Below are 21,525 nucleotides of genomic sequence, written 5' to 3'. Positions count from 1 at the left end.
ATTGACACGTCAGAATGTCATGACTTATCGCTTAGTTAGTGATATGTGGCAATTGAACTGGCTAAAGTGACTACTGAAATGACTAAGGTGATTATGCTCGAAAAAGCGTTTCCTTGGATCATAATTAGGGTATATTCATAAGGCTAATAAAATGCGTCAAATAGCATCGCTACTCCAAACAATCCGAATAATCTACAAGATTAAAAAAAAACAAGGACATACCACGAAGCACGAAAATATTTATTTAGGTCTCCAATTCTGTAGAACGTTTTGTCTTACAACGAAGGGGCAAAATTTCGCATGCAAGAATTTTGCCAAACGTTAGAAAAATGTTAGCGAACGCTGTTATCTGTACTTTCATCTGATTCCGCCAGCACTAAAAGCCGGGTCCAACGAATATATTTCTTATTTAGATAGTCTTAAGGACTATGCTGCACGAATCACGTGTTAGTTTTATTCTTCAGTGATGCGGATCTAGTAATTTACGGGATCATTACTATGTAGTTGGTAAACAGACAGATTGATGTTTGGACGTGTGCATTATTTACCTACTTGTAGTGGGCTTGGGAGTCACCGCTATACAATACCTTTAAGGGGCCCACAGATTACCAGTTCGCCGAACGATATCCAGCCTGTCAGTTGTTCGGAACTGTAACCTTTTGCGTTTTTAACTGACAGGCTGATATCGTCCGGCGAACTGGTAATCTGTGGGCCCCTATGCCGACAAAACACAGCAAATTCACAAACACAATCTTAGGCCGATCTGGACAATTCCACGGACCATTGTTAAACAAACCTTGTCCTGAGAAAAGAAATTCGATGGAAAACTGATATCGCGCCTGGAAAAACTTTTAACAATGGCGGATTCTTCCAAGAAAAGATGGCCTGTCTAAAGTGTCTAAAACAACTCAGGGTTATACGCGCAACAAACTACTTTAAGCAATGCTAATAAGGTTCAATATGAAACTACAACAAGCAACCGCAAGAGGCAAACCTGATTGCGGTAAACCTACAATCCGAGTCGTGAGCACCCAAGGACTCACGCAATAGCTCTGTACTTATTAAAATAATAACCCGGTATAGTTTACCAATCGTGTCGAAAACATCCAATCGAGACCATAATACTTTTATAATAGAGTTCAAAATTAATCGACGTTGAATACTGACATCTGCTCTGTAGTGAATGAAAAAGGCAAGTAATATCGTTTAAGCGAATTATCTATATTCTTCAAAACGTGGGTGATTAATGTCGAGCATCTAAAGTATTAAGCATTAAGAGCTATATTCAATTAACTTGGTAGTCAATCGTTATAAAGATTACATAAAAAAGATAAATCCGCTATTTAGTGTAAACGCTACTTGAGTTCGATCTGTCGTAATTATTAGATAGCAACAGCTGCTGACAAGATCCTGTAGCGTGTATCCCTGTAAGGTTGCCTTCCCACTGAGGCTGCGGGAAGGGGAATCTATCAATAGCATTGATTATCATACCGCGGAGCGGAGAAGAAATGTGGATTACAGCCAATGCTAACCAACGCCTCAATGGAAAGGCCCAGCCTAAATCTTGACTGGCTATTAGGTATTATTATCATACCGACTAAAATCACCCAGATCATATTTATTTGTCGAATATGGCTTTAAACCCCCGATAGCCTAGACAATCCAGGGCTTTAGCCGCGTAAGCTGAAAACGTAAAAAGGTCGGTTCGAATCTAGTCTGCGCCACTGGAGGGCTCGGTCAAGGCTCGGTCAGTTTTTCTTTAGTATGTGACATCTATTTCAGTTTATTATAAATAAGAATACCTTTATGATCTTTAATGGCTTGTCTAACGTGCATGTGACCCGTGGATTCGTAAATTTTCATACCACCTACATGAAACTTGTTTACTGTTTGGTATAAAAAAGAATCTTCTCGAATAGCCATGACAATGTTGATTGAAATATCTAATGAAAGGTGCGATAAGGCGATATCTATAAATCGATTGCAGTATCGAGGCGAGCCGTGACATATCGATTAAACGCCGACACCTCTGATAATCGTACATAGTTTATAATGACACGGAGATAAAATAATCAATTAATAAAGTGCATATCGCTCTGCTATCCGAAGTACAAAGATTTTATATTGTTTTAACTTATAATAATTTAGACGCAACGGGTGACCGGAAAGCATACCTCGTCTAACGCATTGGCGTTGCCGTTCAGCGCGGCAACGCCGCCAGCCTTCTGGGCACCCTACCGGACGGCACAGACCTGGGGCCAATTTTCTGTTGGCTTTTACTTTATAGGTAGTTTTAGTTTAGTTCCGAAATTTTTCAATGTGGAAATTTCGTAAGTTATAATTAGTTTCCGAGGGCACATGCCTTACAAGCACTATTGTCTATATATAAATAGTGATAAATTGATAACCTGATAACTAACAATTATTAAACCTTTTCGCAAAGACATAAGGCCGGGCATTGACAATTGGTCAGATGTTTTACATAAGGTAAGGTGGGTTAGGACGAACATAGTTTATATTGTGCGGGGCAGTATGAGGATTCCGTAAAACTGTTTGTCTTGCCCCGGTGATAGTCTTTACCTTACGCCGGTATGACAGAAGCACCACTCTCCATGATGCTTTCTCAGCATCATTGATTGACAAAACACGCAATAGACCAGCGGTGGAACAAAAATGGGTTTTGATAACATTAAAGTTTTTTCTTTTTTGATATGTTATTGCATGCATGTTAAATAACATTTATGTAAAATATTAGAAAATTATAGGTGGAGCGTTCGGCCATATTTAAATATTTCAATTTTGCTAAATAACTATGTAAATATAAAATTAAAGTTACAAAAAACTGTAACATGTTCAATAACACTTTAATTTATTCACAATATTCGGTTTTTAGAAATCTGGAACAGCTGCTTTCTGGTGAACGTAAAAACACGAATTACTTTGTCAATAAAGAATTAAAGTAGCTGATATTGTAAAATTACGATATTATCTAGCAACTTAGTATACTTGTAAAAAATTAGAAATGTAGACAATGTGCTTGTCTAGATATTGATTTCTGGTTAAGCAGTATAGCCAATATTGAATTAAAGTTTGTAGAGTTAATATTACACGGTCATAATAAAGATCTTAGTTCCCACACAAAATATTAGAAATATAAAATCACGGCGACGCTAAATACTGATACGTAAGTATGCATTCCGCGCTTATATTGAGTTACATTTCAAACGCGCGGCGTTTTCGCGCGTGGCAGGAGGCAGCGATCGACGGTGGCGGGCTAGCGATTAGCGCGGTGCCCGTAAAAAATACGCAAAACGTTTATAAAATTATTATCAATGGTAAATAGTTATATTGTTAATAGTAGGTACACTAATGGAAACTTACCTACACTTATTTATTTCTATATGTACTAGGGATTGCCCGCGGTTTGGTTTACGTAGAATTCGTTATCGTGTTAAGTATAGAAATAATAGATACATTTGAAAATTATTTTAGGTGCATTGTCATACAGATAACCACCCTTGTTAAAGTATTCTTCAAATTCAATAGACAGGTGTCATTTCAATATAATTTTGCGTAATTTGGCGCTTTTAGGTTATAAATGACTAGCGACATATATTTTTTGTTTAATAGCGATATCCGATATATATATCTCCGATAATATTTACTTTATCATTTAAATCAATTTCAAACTAACGTTATTCAATATTTATCATTTTAAAGTCAATTTTACCAACCAACTGAGCTTTACGAGTATACCTACGGAAACAACTCAAAATTTGCATCAAATTAAATGCCACTCTTCTTATCCGTTTCGAACAATCAAGAGGGCCTTTACGAGCTGATGTAGTGAACATTTTATTTAACCCTCGTCCCTTGAAACCTTCACTACGCTCGAGGTTCAACTTTACGAACCACTCGCTACGCTTGTGGTTCAATTTTAGAATGTTTCGCTTGTTTGGGTATCAATATTAGCATGATTAATCAACAAATTTTCCCCTTGTAAAACAAATAAATAAGGTAGGTGAGGTGCAGGCATATGAGGCCCGGCGGGTAACAAGGCCCAGCATTCAAAAATAGCAGTTGCTCCCTATTATTCTGAATTTGTACTTGTTGCTAAGAAGATCCACTGTCAGTGCAGGTAAAAAGGTCCAGTCCCGGGCCTTATTGAACGTATGAGATGAAATAATAGATTAAAATATTTTTAGATAATTTGGAATATTTTTAATCACTCATTAATAAGGCCAATTTGAAGAAACTTCTATGAAATTATGACTTATAAATAACACCTTCACTGCGTGGGCTGTCCAAATCGCTGCAGACTTTTCTTGGTCTAACTCTAATAATTTTTCACTTGCTTTATTGACCTAAAGACGTTTTAAAGAATCAAAAAGTCTAATAACATTTAGACACTTATACTTTTTAAAGGCAGTAACTACTTACTTATATAGGTAACTTTTTTTATTAATACATAGGTAGTTATTTACGATAGAAGTGCGAAAAATTGAAATTTTGCAACGAATGACGAATTTTAAAACACGGCCAAAGGGAGTGTTTTAATGTGCTTATTATAGCACCGGTGTTGTAATGTAGCACCAGGGTCCTATTTCACCAACGTGACATTGTTGCTGACGTCACAGGCATCCATGGGCTACGGTTATAGCTTACCATCGGACGGGCCTTATTCCTGTTTGTCACTATCATTGTATTATTAAAAAAAAACTTTATTATATCGGCAAAAAACAGGTATCTTTCTTGTGATGTTTATGATGACAATTGACACAAGATTTCAAAGAACTTTCGGTAATTCATGACAGTAAATGAGTTCTGTGTCGGAATTTCGTGACAACTGTCGTATTTCTTGTGACAATTGTCCAAGTCCCAGCCCCCCCTTTGCTACAGTCCAACCCGAAAGGCACCTTAGGTCGGCACTTACGTCATTATTACCGGCGCCCTAATACTAATGAAATGAAAATGAAATGAAAAATATTTATTTCGAGCAACTATGGACTCATACAGATTTGTTAGTAGACTTACGTTCCTAATGTTAGTACCTAATTAACTATTACAATATATATACACTGCTGGAAACATGCATTTCGCAGCAGTGTCTCATATACGGGCAGTCAAGTCTGTCCGCTATCACACACAGGATAGGGTTGGGGCTGGCCCGCACCCGGCGCACCAGGGATGTGCATCGTGCAAACTAATGCGGTGCTACGCGACGTAAGCGCCGACCGCCATATTCAACGTGGTTTGTCACATAGTACCCTGTAAAGGTATGATTCCAGGGATAAAAAATATGTTATAATTATAACGTTATCCAGCGTATAATGGAATTCTTAAAAGTTTTTCTTTATAATTACTACAAGTAAATTTGTTCATATTTGCATATTATTAAAAAGGTAAATGAAAAGTAATTGAGTAATTTAATTACTAATTAATGTAATCACAATTGCAAATTACACAGAAAAATTAATTACATGTAATTAAATTTTATGTAATTAAATTACAAACATTTTAATTACATGTAATTCAATTACACGAGTAATTAATTACATGTAATTAAATTACACGTGTAATTAGTTACGCCCAACACTGGTTGGTGGCAAACAACCACACCGCTCGTCTGATGGTAAGCGGTTACCGTAGCCTATAAAGGCCTGTGACGTCAGTAACAGTGATGTCGACAAATGTCGCACCTGTCACGTTGGTGAAATAGGGCCCAGATGTACAGTAAAAATCATGTTAAAAGATAATACTAACTGTTACGAATAAATATTTATACTGTAAAAAATTATCCCACCAAAAACATTTTCATGTAAAATGTTGCTAAGACGAAACCATAAGCCTAGGACTCGCACTGTTAAAAAGTTATCAGATCTCTTGTCGAGCCAAGCTTCAAACTCTACAAGCCCCTTCACTAACTCTACACCTTAGTCAAAATATGTGGCTTGGCTGTTTTGCTACCGCCACATGGGCATAAGGTGAAAAACTTATTATAATCATTATTTTTAGGGTTCCGTACCTCAAAAGGAATAAAACTGAACCCTTATAGGATCACTCGTGTGTCTGGCTGTCCGTCTGTCACAGCCTATTTGCTCTGAAACTACTGGACTAATAAGTTGAAACTTGTCTATAACCCAAAGACATACATGTAAAGTAAATATGTAATATAAATTTAAATAAAGGGGTCACTTTTGAGATGAATGATAAATAGAAGAAAAAAAACTATATCTTTGTTATATATCAAATGAAGGGGCTCATTTTAGAATTAGAATCTCAAATATATTTTTTTCATAATTTTAAAATAAATAGTTTAGAAGTTATTTAAGAAAACAGGCAAAAAATTTACATTACCCTTATCTCCGAAACTACTGGGTCTTTTTATTATGAAAAAAATACACATATTAGCTCTTTACCTATAGATGACAGGAAAACCTATTAGAAATGTGGAGCTAAGCGTGAGCAGGCCTATGGAACTCTCTGCGCGAGCTCGGATTAATACCTACGAATCTGTAGGGCTACCGCCAATACCGAAAATCGTCAATTGCGGGCATTTTTCTCTGTCACTCTAATTACGCCTTCATTGGAGTAAAAGAGTAAGATCCCCGCAATTTGCGAATTTCGGTTTTCGCGGTAGCCCCTCTGCTCCCGTTCACGGTAGAAAAGCAAGCCAGTTGGTTGCCACACGCGCTCACGTACGCACGTCACCGCGCGCCGCACTGTCAATTTTTACGATAGTTACACGGACGGCGGGATTCGGGAAATGAATTAGAGATGCACTAGATAAGAAATAGTAAAGATATGTGACGTTCCACGGCAAAAGGTACCATTGCCCCGACTGAATATTGGAGTGGCGATAATAATAAGCGTAAGCGCCAGCCGCCATAAGGTACCTTTTCCCGTGGAACGTCACATATCTTTACTATTTCATATCTAGTGAAGTCTAACGGCGCGATATCTTAAAGTTCGAATCGCGCGGGTAGTAGGTACCTACCTACTATTGACTTTCTTTAATTAAACATGTAATGTTTAATATTAGGTCATTACCTATGAAATTGGCGTTTTGTTCGGAGAATTTCAACGAAACACGAATTTCCATACAATTAATTTTGCGGATATTTTTTTGATGGCTAATTCAAACCAAACAAAATTTTTCCAGTAATTTTTGACACCTTTAAGGTATGTTTTCAATATCTCCATTTCTTGAAAATTGGTACCATTAGAAAAATATAAGTAATTTTAATACTCGAACCGACAGCACATGAAAAGACCTATTTTCAAGGCTTAATTCTGAACACTTAACAATAAAAAATAACAATTAATTGTATGTAAAATCGTTGTTTATTGAGTGCACTGTAGTTTTATTGTAATTGTGTATGTACTTTTGTAAAAAACAAAACTAGGATCAGACTTATATCTATGAACAAAAACGCCAATTTCATAGGTAAGGACCTAATATGTGTGACAAATGTATAGATTTAGATATCTATCTATTTGAAATAGGTAGTAAATTTTTAATTTATTTTGGTAAATGTTTATTTTAATGACAGTAAGTTTACACCGGAAAGTGCCTACTCATTACCTTTATTCATGGGGTTTCTATTATTTTTCTTTACTATGTAACATTAATCTCTATCTGGTTTTAAATTACACGAAGTTTTAAAACGAATTCTTGCTGGGATTATTGCGCGGTTTATAAAACGGCGTAAACACTGCGGTTACTGCAGGGACATATGACCTTTTAAAATGACTATTTCGCAAACACTAAATCATAATCGGAATATTAGGTATAATTTAAGATTAAGCTTTCCTTTTATTTCACTCCTCTGTTTAAGTGGGTATTTATTTATCATTTCTAAGCGTCAGCAACCCTAGCGTTGTGCCGGTGCGCGCGGTGCGGGGAGCGGCGCGTTGAAGGTCACTCCATTGTATTTTTGTGTAGGTATCAAAACTGTAGGTACTTGCGTTTTGTTTGAGAGATAAGTATCTGTTCGTAAGAACTATTGTATAATCTGTGGCGTGAGTCGGACTTAAGTACTTAGTTTTTGATCCGATCCCTACGGGTTTTTAAAAGACATTTTACTCACTTTTCACTAAAAAAACATATTGTTAAAAATTGTGTAATGTACGGAACCCTTGGAACGCGAGTCCGACTTGCACTTGGGCGGTTTTTTTATTATACATACAATAGTTCTTGTAGAAACGAAACGGCCGAGCTACATACTTTGACTAAGGTGTAGAGCTAGTGAAGTTAGGGCTTGTAGAGTTAGAACCTTGGCAAGAGATCTGATAACTTTTTGACAGTGCGAGCCTTATGGTTTCGTCTGGGCAACATTTTACATCAAAATGTTTTTGGTGGGATTTCACTTCTTTTTGTAAGTTGCTTATGACAATCTTCCATCCCCTAATTTAAAGGGTTGGGGGTGATTTACTATTAAAAATCCTGAAATAAGTATCTGGGGGCATCTGTTACACAATGTACTTCTTACTGATTCCCCATATAAACCCTTCACCCCGTAAGGGTAAACTTTGGGGTTGAAATCTGCCTTCAGCCCGTAAGGGTAAACTTTAAGGTTGAAATCTATTCTATATCCTTCCCCATAACAATACCTATCTACATACCAAATTTCAACTAAATCGGTTCAGCGATTATTGATTCCCCATACAAGATTAAACCCCCTCATCATCCCCTTAGGGATTAAAAAATTCAAGTTTTTGAATTTATTTGTTGTTTGTGTACTAAAACTATCTTACATATCAAATTTCAGCTTCTTAGAGGACTTCAGGAAGTACCCTAAAGGTATTGATAATCATCAAGTAAGTGAGTCAGTGACGAAATCGAAGTTTTTAGATATGAATAAAATCTAAAGTATAAGAGCTATGCAATTGATATGCTTAATAAGTCCGAGAACTTTGTTTATCTAGTATAATCCAACCCCAAGTTATGAGGGTTCCAAAAAACGACGAAGCGCTTCGAGAAAAGGTAGATAGTGCCCTTGCGCTTTGCTCGTCTTGGCGGGGGCACTGCCGTGCCCCCAGATGTTAAAACATAATAATAATAAAGCTTTATGTTTAGTGACTTTAGTTACCTACTATTTTCGCGTAAACTAGACAATTTTTATATCTTTAGTTAATAAGGCCCAAAAGAATTATTTTTAACTTATTATAAATATCCTCTTGTTGTGAAGTACCAAATATTGTTATTTGTATATGTATAACTCTTAAGTTAAAAACAATAAAATCTGTTATTGTCTACTGTCAAAATTATTATTTTTTGCGGGATTAAGTAATACCCTGCTAGTGTTCAATAAGGCCCACAATAGGACTTTTATAAAAGGTATATTTTCCAAGAGAATCGTAATATTTTTATAACTATTTTGGTATAATGAAGAAACTTCAATAAATAAGATACCTATTTGAGTGAGTTTTTCATACTTAATATCCTGTTTATTAAAAAAAAAAACATTTTAATTTAAGGTGGGCCGTATATAGGCATATACGGCCGACACGGAATATACAATAAGGTGAGGTCACTTACCTTATTGTATATTCAATATGTATACGTGTAATATTGAGCAGTTGGTTTATAATATACATAATATGATATTGACGTTGAATAGGACAGGACATGACAATAGGAACCAGAAATAGGTATAGTCGGTCAAACCAATTTGTCAGTAAATAAAAACAAAAAACTATATTCATCCTTTTCTTTTGGGTGCTAGTACTAGTGTAAGTCAAAGATAGTATGATGATTCTCTCTATGTTTGAAATGAGACAGTCCTTTGACAAACTATGGTAAAAAAGAGTTGTGAATATCATGTACATTTTTATTACAATTTCGAAATTCAAATGTTCTTCCTAATCAACTCGGCCACTAAACTAACTGATAACTTGGTATCCGATCCGCTAACTCGGCGAATGAATCGCCAATTCGCCAACTCTCCGAGCCGAGTCAACGCTATCACACTGCTACTAAGGCCATTCAAAAATAAACCTTAATTCGAGAGCCCGAAGGTTCTTATATGACAAACAATACATTATGACTTAAAACTTTATGGGAAACAAAGGGACCCCTTTAATTTCACGTAATGTCCGCATCTAATTTATATATGTCCACAGTAAACAAACAAATGAATGATAAGAAAAGACAGACAGTGCTGTGAGCGGCAGGTGGGGCGAGGCGAGGGGCGAGGTATAGGTAGGCTATGATAGGGTCTCGGGCGGCGCGCCGGCGACACTGACGGACCAGCGCGGCGTATGTATGAATTTCGCGCCTTTTTAAATATATTTTACTATTACAATGCAAGCTACACACCGAAATTTCTTATTTTCCATAATATGGCTGCGTATATTATTTTATAGTAATAGACTGATTTTTACAGACTCTAATTCAATATTAGATATTATAGGACAAAAAACGCATATTAATTCTAAAGCATATATCTTATTCTTCTAAATTTTTAGCTTGCCTATTAACTTAAGAATTTAGATATGTTGTTGTGGATTTATTAAACTTTAATTCAATATCGACAAAATAATAAGCTAATTTGTAGTTTGACTAAGAAGCACGTTAAAAAATTTTCTAATAATTTTACATTATAAAGCGTCATACATATTATAAACGATGGAACTTAAACATTGCACTTTAATTCAATATTAAAAAATCATTACTAAAAATATATAAATACCTAATTTATATCTAACGCTCGTTCTAACTTTTCGTCATATTTTACAAATATGCTTAAAAATATGTCCCATGTCAGATAAGTATCACTTTTTCATCTTTAGAATTATCAAAACTTTTAGTGCAAAAATCCGGTCCCACTATTGGTCTACAATGACAGTATACATTACGAGATGAAATCATTAAAGCACTTTCATATCGCACCTTCAAAACCAAAGGGTAACAACAAATTAAAACAAACGCATCCGAAATTCAACCTTACCGCATAATAATTAGGTGTAAAATTGAAGGAGCGACACACGATGGTGTTCGACTAGTTACGATTTTGGTAAGTTCATTAGCCTTCAACAATAGGCCGAGAGCCGATCGGCGAAAGTGATTTAGTTACATTAGATAATCTATAATAGATATTATAAATAGGTAGGAAAGCACTTGTGATGAAAGTAAACGTGACGACAATTTGTTATGTGTATAAGTCAGTCGATTGGTATTGAAATTGTCAGACGTGACGAACAATCAAAGCATGGCTTGATTGAAACTTGACTTTTTCTTCGAGTGGGAGGAAACCGTATATGTACCTACGTACTCCAATGGAAGCATAGGCTTATGAACTGAAACATATGTCATATACATACTAGAGAAAAAGTGATCAAGCCCTCTGCTAACGCCCTGGAAGTCTAGGCCACGACGGTATCTAATCCTAAATTTTCGAGTATGTACATATATGCAATTTTTAAATGACTATGCGCCTGTAACCAACCAAGGCGAGCATGCAGTTACGTGCTTACACCTCCTATACGAATCTCTTAGTTGCATGGCTTATAGGCTTATGCTCAATGTTAAAAAGTTACCTGATTAATAAAGTTATACCATAGTAGGAAATGCGTATCGATGCGAATTCGGGTATTATTGAAGTCTAAGGTTTGTTTGAATTGCTTGTAAATAATGACTTGCTTCAAATTTAGAATAAGGAGCATCTGTAACTTTGTAATTTAAGTTCACTATTTCATTGACTGGAAGCACACTGGAAGTAAATACCAGTTGGCAATAAGTATTCCAATTAGTTTAAAAAACGACAACCTTCAAATGTTTTGTTTATGTAGGTATTTAATGCACATCATAAGACTTACCTATTTCATAATAGACGATCTTTAATCGTGTTTTTGTAACATAATTGCTTACACCCACGTTTGGCCTAGTATACTCGGTCTTCTTAATTGTTCCATACTATACCTGACTATTATACATATGTTGACATATAAACCAATACGGAATTAATCAGTGTCTGTTTACAAACAATAATGTTCTGAAACAATCATATCTTTGCTGTTAACGTTTTGATGTTAGTTTACATTTCAGTTAATAACGGCTTGGACAAATACAAATTTACACAAATCTGCGAAAATTTTAAATATAAGGGTTAAATACTATTTTAGTAGGTAAGGTTTTTTCCCGTAAACATCATAAAGCCTGACTTTCTTATAATTTAATATAATTCAAAGTATTCAATTCAAACCTTCTAGGTAGGTTGTATGTACGTCTTTAAATATGTATGATCACAGCCTTAAGGGGCCCACTGATTAACAGTCCGCCGGACGGTATCGGCCTGTCAGTTAGAACAAAATTTTGACAGTTCCGAACAACTGACAGGCCGATACCGTCCGGCGGACTGTTAATCAGTGGGCCCCTTAAGTAAAATATACCCAAATAGTTAACTTTTATATTGTGCACAGGAAACACAAATTGTATGAAGGTGGGAAAGGCAGTAAAGAGGTAGTAGTAGTAGTAGTAGTAGTAGTAATCACTTTATTGTACACAACACAGGTGCTGTTATTATAGAACAGTCACTGGCAGATTACGCCCACAGACAAAGCACGGTGCTTTACTACGAGTGTTGCCCAAGGCACAGGCCATTTGGCCCGATCATCAATAAATTCAAAACTTTGGCCGTGACTTAATTTGTTTACAAAAACTGACGCAACTATCTGACCTTGAAGATTCACATTTAGGAACTAAAATACGGTTTTCCGGAGTAAAGAGGTTATTCTATCATCGGTTTAACCCTTTACACGACGCCGTTCGAAATAACGACTTGGGAGTTGAAATGTTTGTGTATGTGGCTTCTGACGGATGCGAAATTTAAGTTAGGAATGAAGAATCAAAAATCAATCTCGCGTGAAGGTAATATATATATTTTTCTACTAAAGTCACCCAGTGGATCGTGTTAGACACAGCACACAACTGAATGACCAGGTCGAGGGATTTCATAGCATTATTAGAAATTAATATAACATTAACTTTCAAAATATGTATAAAATATTTTACCATTTTCGTGTAATATTTATTTACGTACTACATAACTTATGTAATAAATGAACACTTAAACAATATTTTACGTAACCATTATAAGCAAGCAACATTATAACTGCGTTTTACTGCTAAAAATAAGTATTAAGGCGAACCCATACCTCAACGGCTTAATGCAGTATCTAAGTCAGTACGTTAAATGTGCATGCATATTATTCATGTACGAAAAAATGGACATTGTCAGATTGTCACGACCTACTAGGGACCTAGTAAAATAAAAAAGGATTTTATGAAACAAATTACGGAACAAAAATGTATTATCCGTAATGGTCTCAGATCCCACGATCCCGTTTCTATGGTCGACCTTCACCAATCTGTCTGACGGATGAAACTATGAAAATATGAAAGAAAATATGTTCCTGAACATAAAAAAATAGGGTTGCCTAAAGAAATCCGGTCAAGGCTATTTTTAATAAATTTTTGAAAAAAAAAATTTTTTTCTTCAAATTTCACCGATTTGTCTGACAAACGAAATAAGTTCCAATGGAAAGTATAGAACTTGTACAACATAAATCAACTAGGTTGCCTATTGCCATGTTTAAACAGGTGCGTTTTTATCGATAATTGCACTCATCTGTCTGACGCTTGAATTATACATCAAAATGTTGGTAATTTTATTGCGAATACAGTGGCATAGGGTTGCCTGCGAAAATCCGGTTACAAATAAGGGTTGCCAGGCTTTTAATTAAAATAAGAAGGGAAGACTTTTACCGATAACTCATAAACGGCTTAACCTATCAAGTTTGTTTTAATTTTGTTTGAATTAGTTTTTTAAGCACTATTTTTATGATGTTTTTTCATATTTTTTGGATCAATGGTTCAAAAGTTAGAAGGAATACCCGTATTTTGTTCTTTCTAAATTTTTATTTCCAAAACGGTTAACTTTATCAAAAAATATTGTTTGCAGACCCCTATTTATTTTTAAAGACCTATCCAACGACACCCCACAGTGTAGGGTTAAAACGGTAAAAAAAAAATCAAGTACATTTTGATTGTTTCAAAGCGATTATTTCCGAAAACATTCACTTAATCAAAAAATGTTATTCTAAGACCCCTATTTATTTTATAAGACCTATCTAACGATATCCCACATCGTAGGGTTGAAGTGAAAAAAAAAACTCACATACATTTTGTTTCGTAACAAGCGATATTTTTCGAAAATGTTCACTTTATCAAAAAATGTTTCTTGAACACTCTTATTCATTTTAAAAGACCTATCCAACGACATCCCACACCTTAGGGTTGAAACGAAAAAAAAAAAAAAAACGCCACACATTTAGTTTCTTTCGAAGCGTTTAATTCCGAAACTTTTCACTTTATCAAAAAATGTTTATAGAAAACCCCCATTTATTTTCAAAGACCTATCCAACGACACCCCACATTATAGGGTTGAAACGATGTAAAATATTCACACACGTTTTGTGTCTCTTAAAGCTATTATTTCCAAAAATATTCACTTTATCAAAAAATGTTAGGTAGTAGTTAGATAGGTATTTTAAAATAAATAGGGGTCTTAGAAAAACATTTTTTGATTAAGTGAATGTTTTCGGAAATAATCGCTTTGAAAGAATCAAAATGTACGTGATTTTTTTTTACCGTTTTAACCCTACAGTGTGGGGTGTCGTTGGATAGGTATTTAAAAATAAATAGGGTCTGCAAACAATATTTTTTGATAAAGTTAACCGTTTTGGAAATAATAATTTAGAAAGAACAAAATACGGGTATTCCTTCTAACTTTTGAACCATTGATCCAAAAAATATGAAAAAAATCATAAAAATTGTGCTTAAAAAACTCATTCAAACAAAATTAAAACAAACTTGATAGGTTAAGCCGTTTATGAGTTATCGGTAAAAGTCTTCCCTTCTTATTTTACTTAAAAGCCTGGCAACCCTTATTTGTGACCGGATTTTCGCAGGCAACATGCCACTGTATTCGCAATAAAATTACCAACATTTTGATGTATAATTCAAGCGTCAGACAGATGAGTGCATTTATCGATAAAAACGCACCTGTTTAAACATGGCAATAGGCAACCTAGTTGATTTATGTTGTACAAGTTCTATACTTTCCATTGGAACTTATTTCGTTTGTCAGACAAATCGGTGAAATTTGAAGAAAAAAATTTTTTTTTCAAAAATTTATTAAAAATAGCCTTGACCGGATTTCTTTAGGCAACCCTATTATTTATGTTCAGGAACATATTTTCTTTCATATTTTCATAGTTTTATCCGTCAGACAGATTGGTGAAGGTCCGATGTATGGGGGATCTCCTACTATAAAAAGCTGTTTAAAAATAGAATTTTCCGTCCGTTTCTTCTGACTATATAATTAGTAATTACCAACATTAGTATAGTTTAATCAAATATCTTTTTTTGTCTTGGTCAGCTAGAGAGCCTCGGACAGTCAATACGGTCACACACAACTGCATACGCCATAAACGGCCAGGCTATTGAAGACCGCACCGAAACAATGCAAGTCCGGGTCGGTGAAAGTGGCCGGCCCGATACTTGTATCTTGAATATTTAAAAGTCGATGAGTAAACTGTCATTTAAAATTTTAATATCGAACTTTGAACTCGAATTTTGGCGTTTGAAGCGTCTGTCTCAATGACATCGTTTTAGTGTGGTCCGATTCGAATTGTGACATAGATAAAAAAAGACAGGTTTTTCAAGCGATATATTTTATGGTCTTATTTAGAATTGTAGCCAAGCTAACTAATCTGTTATTTGATTCTAGCACCTATGCGTATGAAAGCGCAGGCGTCTCATGATGTTGTTCTTCAGGCTTTGCAAAAACACTACTTCAATCCATCAGATAACAAAGGTTTGGAAGTTAATTACAAGATAAAACCAGATAAAGCACTAAACGTATTGCAAACGATCTACATTTTATGATGCTTCGCAAGCCTGTCGTCATGCGTCAAGGCTGCAACGGCGCCGGCACGAACTTGGCGCATGCACTTTCACGCCTGTTATGTTGCGTGCACGAAATGTGCTTGTGGAAACGCCCTCAGCTTCGCTCACTTGTTTAGGGTCTGTGCTTTACCAGTATCATTATAACAAGATATAACGAGTCCAGGAAAAAGTCATTAGTGTCCTGGACTATTCATATAAAAATAGGTCTCGGCAAAAGAGGGAACCTATAGTGCAGCGGTCGGCAACCTTTTAGCAGCCAAGGGCCACATAGTAGTTAAGGAAGTAGACGCGGGCCTAGGGTTACCAGATGACAGGAATTTTCCTGACATGTCAGGAATTTTGGCCTTTTGTCAGGAATGGGGACGGAACATAGACGTGATAGACTTTTTTATAAATTCTAAATTTGTATCTGGTAACCCTACGCGGACCGCACTTTTGTTAATATGTGTGACTTTATCAGACATTGTTGTTTGACAATATTACATACAACATAGCCAAGGGGGCTCGCGGGCCGCAAGTGAGAGGTTCGCGGGCCGCTTGTTGCCGACCGCTGCTATAGTGCATAGTGGTTGACGGGGATGACATAGGTACTCTGCCGACGATGTGCTTGGTCTTGATAGTATGAAATGGTGTAGGGTAGGATACAACTCAGTAATAAACAGGTACATATATATTGGTGTAACGTAGAAAGTGGTATAGTTTTGAAAATCCCTAATATCTACTATAGTTCGTTTTTTTAGCATTAGAAAGAAGGTAAGCGATCTTGACATGTCTTTTAATTGAAAAACTCTTTTTAAAAATCAGTAACTATTGCTTATGAAAGCAGAATAATATGTATAAATGATCGTATTAGATTTATAATTGTTACACATTTGCCGTGACTTATTTTTGAAACGTGTTTTTCAATTAAAAGACATGTCAAGATGTTTACCTTGTTTCTAATGCTAAAAAAACGAATTATAAACACGAAGCATTTCATACTTTGGCAACACTTAAGTTACTGCAACGCTTACCAAGGCATCATGCTTACTGTTGATCAAGTAGAAAATGTTTCTACTCGTAGTTTAGTAGATACATATATGGAATTTTCAAAAATAACCCGCATTCGAAGTTATCCCAATACACCTTATTAGTCTTGCTCGCGGAGTAATAGTGCGACATATATAAAATAGTAGAACTGAAATAAAATGGAACTAAAAAAAGTCACTCCTACTAAATTGTTGCAAGTGCCATTTTCGTCAAAAATGTGACAGTTACGTAGGAAGTGGCGGCCTCATTAATTTTCTACAATATCTTGTCGGACTATACCTTTCTACTTTTATTATCAGCATCTTAATATACCTATACAATATTACTACTGCATTGGGAAGTAGGACAAGTAGCAATAAAAATTTGAGCGTAAATTGTTTGTTACAAACGCTCGCTTGGCCTCAAAAAGTATCTTCTTTTAGTAGCCTTAATTAGTACTTAAAAGTAAAGAACCGAGTAAAGATCGTATAAAGGATTTCCGGTGCAAAAATCTTCAGTTATTTTTTATCGGTAAACGTTAAATAAATATCGTAAATATGCAAGTGTAGGTATATATATCGGCAAAAGAGGAGTACTTATTGCAATAACGAATGAATAAATGAGTGAATGTTTATCATTATCACATTCACTTATTTAAGCTCGTTCGACTCCTCTCATTTCCGTGGAAAGGCAGCCTTATTGCTGAGCGGGTAAACATTTGTAGGTACAGATAATTTTGAACGACTCGCCCGTTTTGCAACTTCTGTTGCTCACATAATGGAGTAAGGAAATAATGATAATGATAACTCACCCTCTCGCACGGCGGCAGCGGCGCCGGCACATCTATTTCCGTATATATGCATAGCGTCGACTTTCTGGACAGCGAGTCACTGGCCAGGCTACTCGAGCTCGAGCCCGTGGAGAACTTCATCATTAATTAGGTGACCTCCTGCACCCTGCTGCGATGTGGCCGGCACATCCCACAGATCCTGGGTGCACAGAATGCCTAATTGTGGACGCTCAGTGTTTTGGCGGTCTCGTGATGTGGTCAGCGCAGCGTTGAAAATCAATAGGTCAGCCTGGAACAATGGAAAGTTAAAGGTCATTTATCAGTGAATCTATGATATCGTTTAGAGGATTATGGAGAGGTAAGGTAATCGCAGTTTATGTAATACATTTTCGACTTTCGTAGACGGAAAGCCCTTTGTTTATTAAAGTGTTTTCGAACTTTTTAACCAAGGGCTGTTCATATCGCCCATGCAGGCATTTGGCTTTCCCTTTGACTTATAGACCTAAAGGGAGACCGCTAAATTTGTAGCAGGTCCTTGGTCGAGGTATGACCGGAATACAAATATTAATATCTTTTCTTTCACAACTTTCACAAGCGTAAAGTTTATTACTATCATTGCTACACAAAAATGTTTCAATGCTGGTTTCAATAGTTTTTCGAGGTGATGTTATTGTAATTTGAGCATTCATCCATGATTCATCTCTAAAACGGGATAGTTTGTATAACGGGATGTATAGTTCTCTTTATTCTAACGACAGATTTGGCTTGCCATACTTACTCAAAATCAGACAGTGACAGAATGTGAAAATACCACCAAAAACGAAAAATTTCTACGAAAATGCGACGTTCATAGGGGCACCCCCACACATTGTTACTTCAAGTCGGTGCAGAGTTACGAGTAGGTAGGTTAGATGGACTCAAATACATGGTTTCTTCTATATCGCGCTTTTGTGATCAATTGTTAACAAACAGCATCTCGCAATTTTTTTCGACGGAAATTTAATTGCCAATATCTTAATGGATCTCATTATCATAGAATCTGTATCACTATCATAATTGTATACCTAGTCCTTGATGGTTTCGAAACAAAAAGTGGATCAATGTTGTTGCAAAAATCGTTGTGAAACCGAGCCTAGGAAAATTATAATCTATTCATAAAATCAATGGCTGAATTGTTACTAAATCGCTCAACTAATTATGTTTTTGGTATTACTTACATATTTGGAGAAACGTAACACCGCATGTAACTCTGAGGGGCTACCGCGAAAACCGAAATTCGCAAATTGCGGGGATCTTACTCTTTTACTCCAATGAAAGCGTAATTAGAGTGACAGAGAAAAATGCCCGCAATTGACGATTTTCGGTATTGGCGGTAGCCCTACTGAAGTGAAGTTTTCAAGTCTAAAGCCCCATTTAGACGGTTCAAGAACTTGCATGCAATATTCAATACATTGCTAAGATTACAATGAATTCAGTAGATCGACCGAATACCGCAATGTAATGAAAATCGCATGCAAATAAATGTCCCGTCCCGTCTAAATGGGGCTTAAAATGTATATTCATAATTTTGGCACTGACGTGACGATATCAAGGGTCACAGATCATTTGCCATATATAGATGTTTGTGTAACTCATTCTTGACGTTATCGTTTTATATAAACAAATTAAGGCTACAATTAAAAGAGGTATTCAACTTCAAGAAGTACCATAAATAGACAAATAACTGACGTAATAACAAATTAAAAAACTCGTGCAGGCTTGCAATGAGTCAGAGCCAAGTTTACCTTGAGAGAGAAAATTCTTACTGATACCAACAAGTACGCCATTACAAACTGTATTGCTTGAGGGCTAAGCTCTATTGTGGTGTAATCTGATAAAAATTATACGTGGCCATGCGATAACTGTTATACAATTGGCAGTGTTTTTTTCTGAGATTTGTAATGGTTAACAGGCGATGACCCCATCGCCGCGGATCGCACTGGTCGAATACAGTAAAAGAAAAATAATTTACAAGAAAAACAAAATTGCTTAAGTTCGATCACCTTTTGTTTTATGCGCGCGCGGCTGAGATTAAATTAATTGAGCATTTTGATTTTCTAATAGAAGAAGAACTACGTGTGTGATGGTCCATTGAAAATCATACGTGTATTATAACTACGAGTATCATAAGTCTCCGATATATTAGGAGGTTAGGAGGTGTTGTGTGAGTTTTCCCAGCGATAGCTTACCCTATACAGTTTGTAAGTGGGTTCCATTATAGTGAATTAGTAATAAAAAAAACCGGGCAAGTGCGAGTCGGGCTCGCGCACGAAGGGTTCCGTACCATAATCCAAAAAACAGCAAAAAAAAAAAACGGTCACCCATCCAAGTACTGACCCCGCCCGACGTTGCTTAACTTCGGTCAAAAAACACGTTTGTTGTATGGGAGCCCCACTTAAATCTTTATTTTATTCTGTTTTTAGTATTTGTTGTTATAGCGGCAACAGAAATACATCATCTGTGAAAATTTCAACTGTCTAGCTATCACGGTTCGTGAGATACAGCCTGGTGACAGACACACGGACGGACGGACAGACGGACGGACGGACAGCGAAGTCTTAGTAATAGGGTCCCGTTTTACCCTTTGGGTACGGAACCCTAAAAATGAATATTGACGAAGTGCGTGATGGGTGGGGAAGCTAAAGCGATGCCATCGCACGATTTAAAGGCAACATTTTGATATAATATAACATTTTATGGAAGGTAAAACAAGAAAGCCAAGTTCGCCCAAATCATAAGTCACGCATATCGTCCCGCATGTCACAGACATGGGCTTAAAGTCAAGAAATATGTGACTTTATTAACCATCTGGCAACACTGAATAAATAGTGTCTGCGTAGAAGGCTCATATCGTATGAATAAATGCGTAGGTAATTCAAATATTAATATTGAGAATAGTGTTGGATTTTTTACCCGGCCGGCCTTCGGGTAACAAAGGAAAGTGTGCTTTAACAAAGACGCTATTCGAGGCAGCACAAAGGCGTATTCGCGTTCGCTGGTGGGAAAAACCACACGTTGCGACATTTTGACGCTAGGGTTAACTGTTATACGTAAAGTACGAGTATATTTAGCTTGTCCACGTTGTGTTAGCAAGATTATTAATTTTTCAGTCCCACTGCACACATGCCTCCTTTCATTGCATTGGTATTATGAATTCGCATAATTAAATAGGGCATGTCACAAAATTACAATTTTATATGCATTTATCTGTTTTATACATATACATACATTTATTAAGTGTATTTTTGTTTCTTTGTATGTAGATATTTTCATTCTGGTTAACAGTTTCGCAGTGCCTTGATGGTAATACTGTAATGCTGTGTAACGAATTCGAATAATAAAATAAAATAATAAATAAATATATATCACCACATACCAATCCAGTTATTCTTTATAATCCCGTAAGCCGCCAAATGCAATGTCAAAAACACTTCTAGCATAGCAGAAAATGAAAAAACACCACAAATATTGCAGCCCTTAAAATTAGTGCCACCATCATAATGATATTTAGCTTTTGTCACGACACGACCACAATGTTCTCAAGTCTAAGTCCAACCGATAATTAAAAAGAAATGCGTATGCTCTATGGTCCGTTTCGCGCCCGAACTTGAACCAAACTGGTCGTTCTATATTCAAACGTATTATATACGTTAGCGTCCCACTTTTCATTCAGGAAAACACCCGACACGCGATGTTTATATGGGCGAATAATACA

The 21,525-nt window shown here is 36.1% G+C and overlaps 1 protein-coding gene across 1 annotated transcript in view; it reads right to left on the bottom strand.

The window, feature by feature from the left end:
• The window catches only part of LOC134804271 (uncharacterized), a 68,392-nt gene that overhangs the window by 20,119 nt on the left and 26,748 nt on the right, over positions 1-21,525 (bottom strand). The window contains exon 2 of the mRNA XM_063777256.1: positions 17,793-18,060. Coding sequence (XP_063633326.1) covers positions 17,793-17,915 — 123 coding nt within the window. The 5' untranslated portion in view covers positions 17,916-18,060. The remainder of the gene's footprint in view (positions 1-17,792; positions 18,061-21,525) is intronic.

Source organism: Cydia splendana, chromosome Z, assembly GCF_910591565.1.
Source record: "Cydia splendana chromosome Z, ilCydSple1.2, whole genome shotgun sequence".
Classification (NCBI taxonomy): Eukaryota; Metazoa; Arthropoda; class Insecta; order Lepidoptera; family Tortricidae; genus Cydia; species Cydia splendana.
The sequence above is the reverse complement of the archived record's forward strand: the minus strand, read 5'-3'. Positions and strand labels throughout refer to the sequence as shown.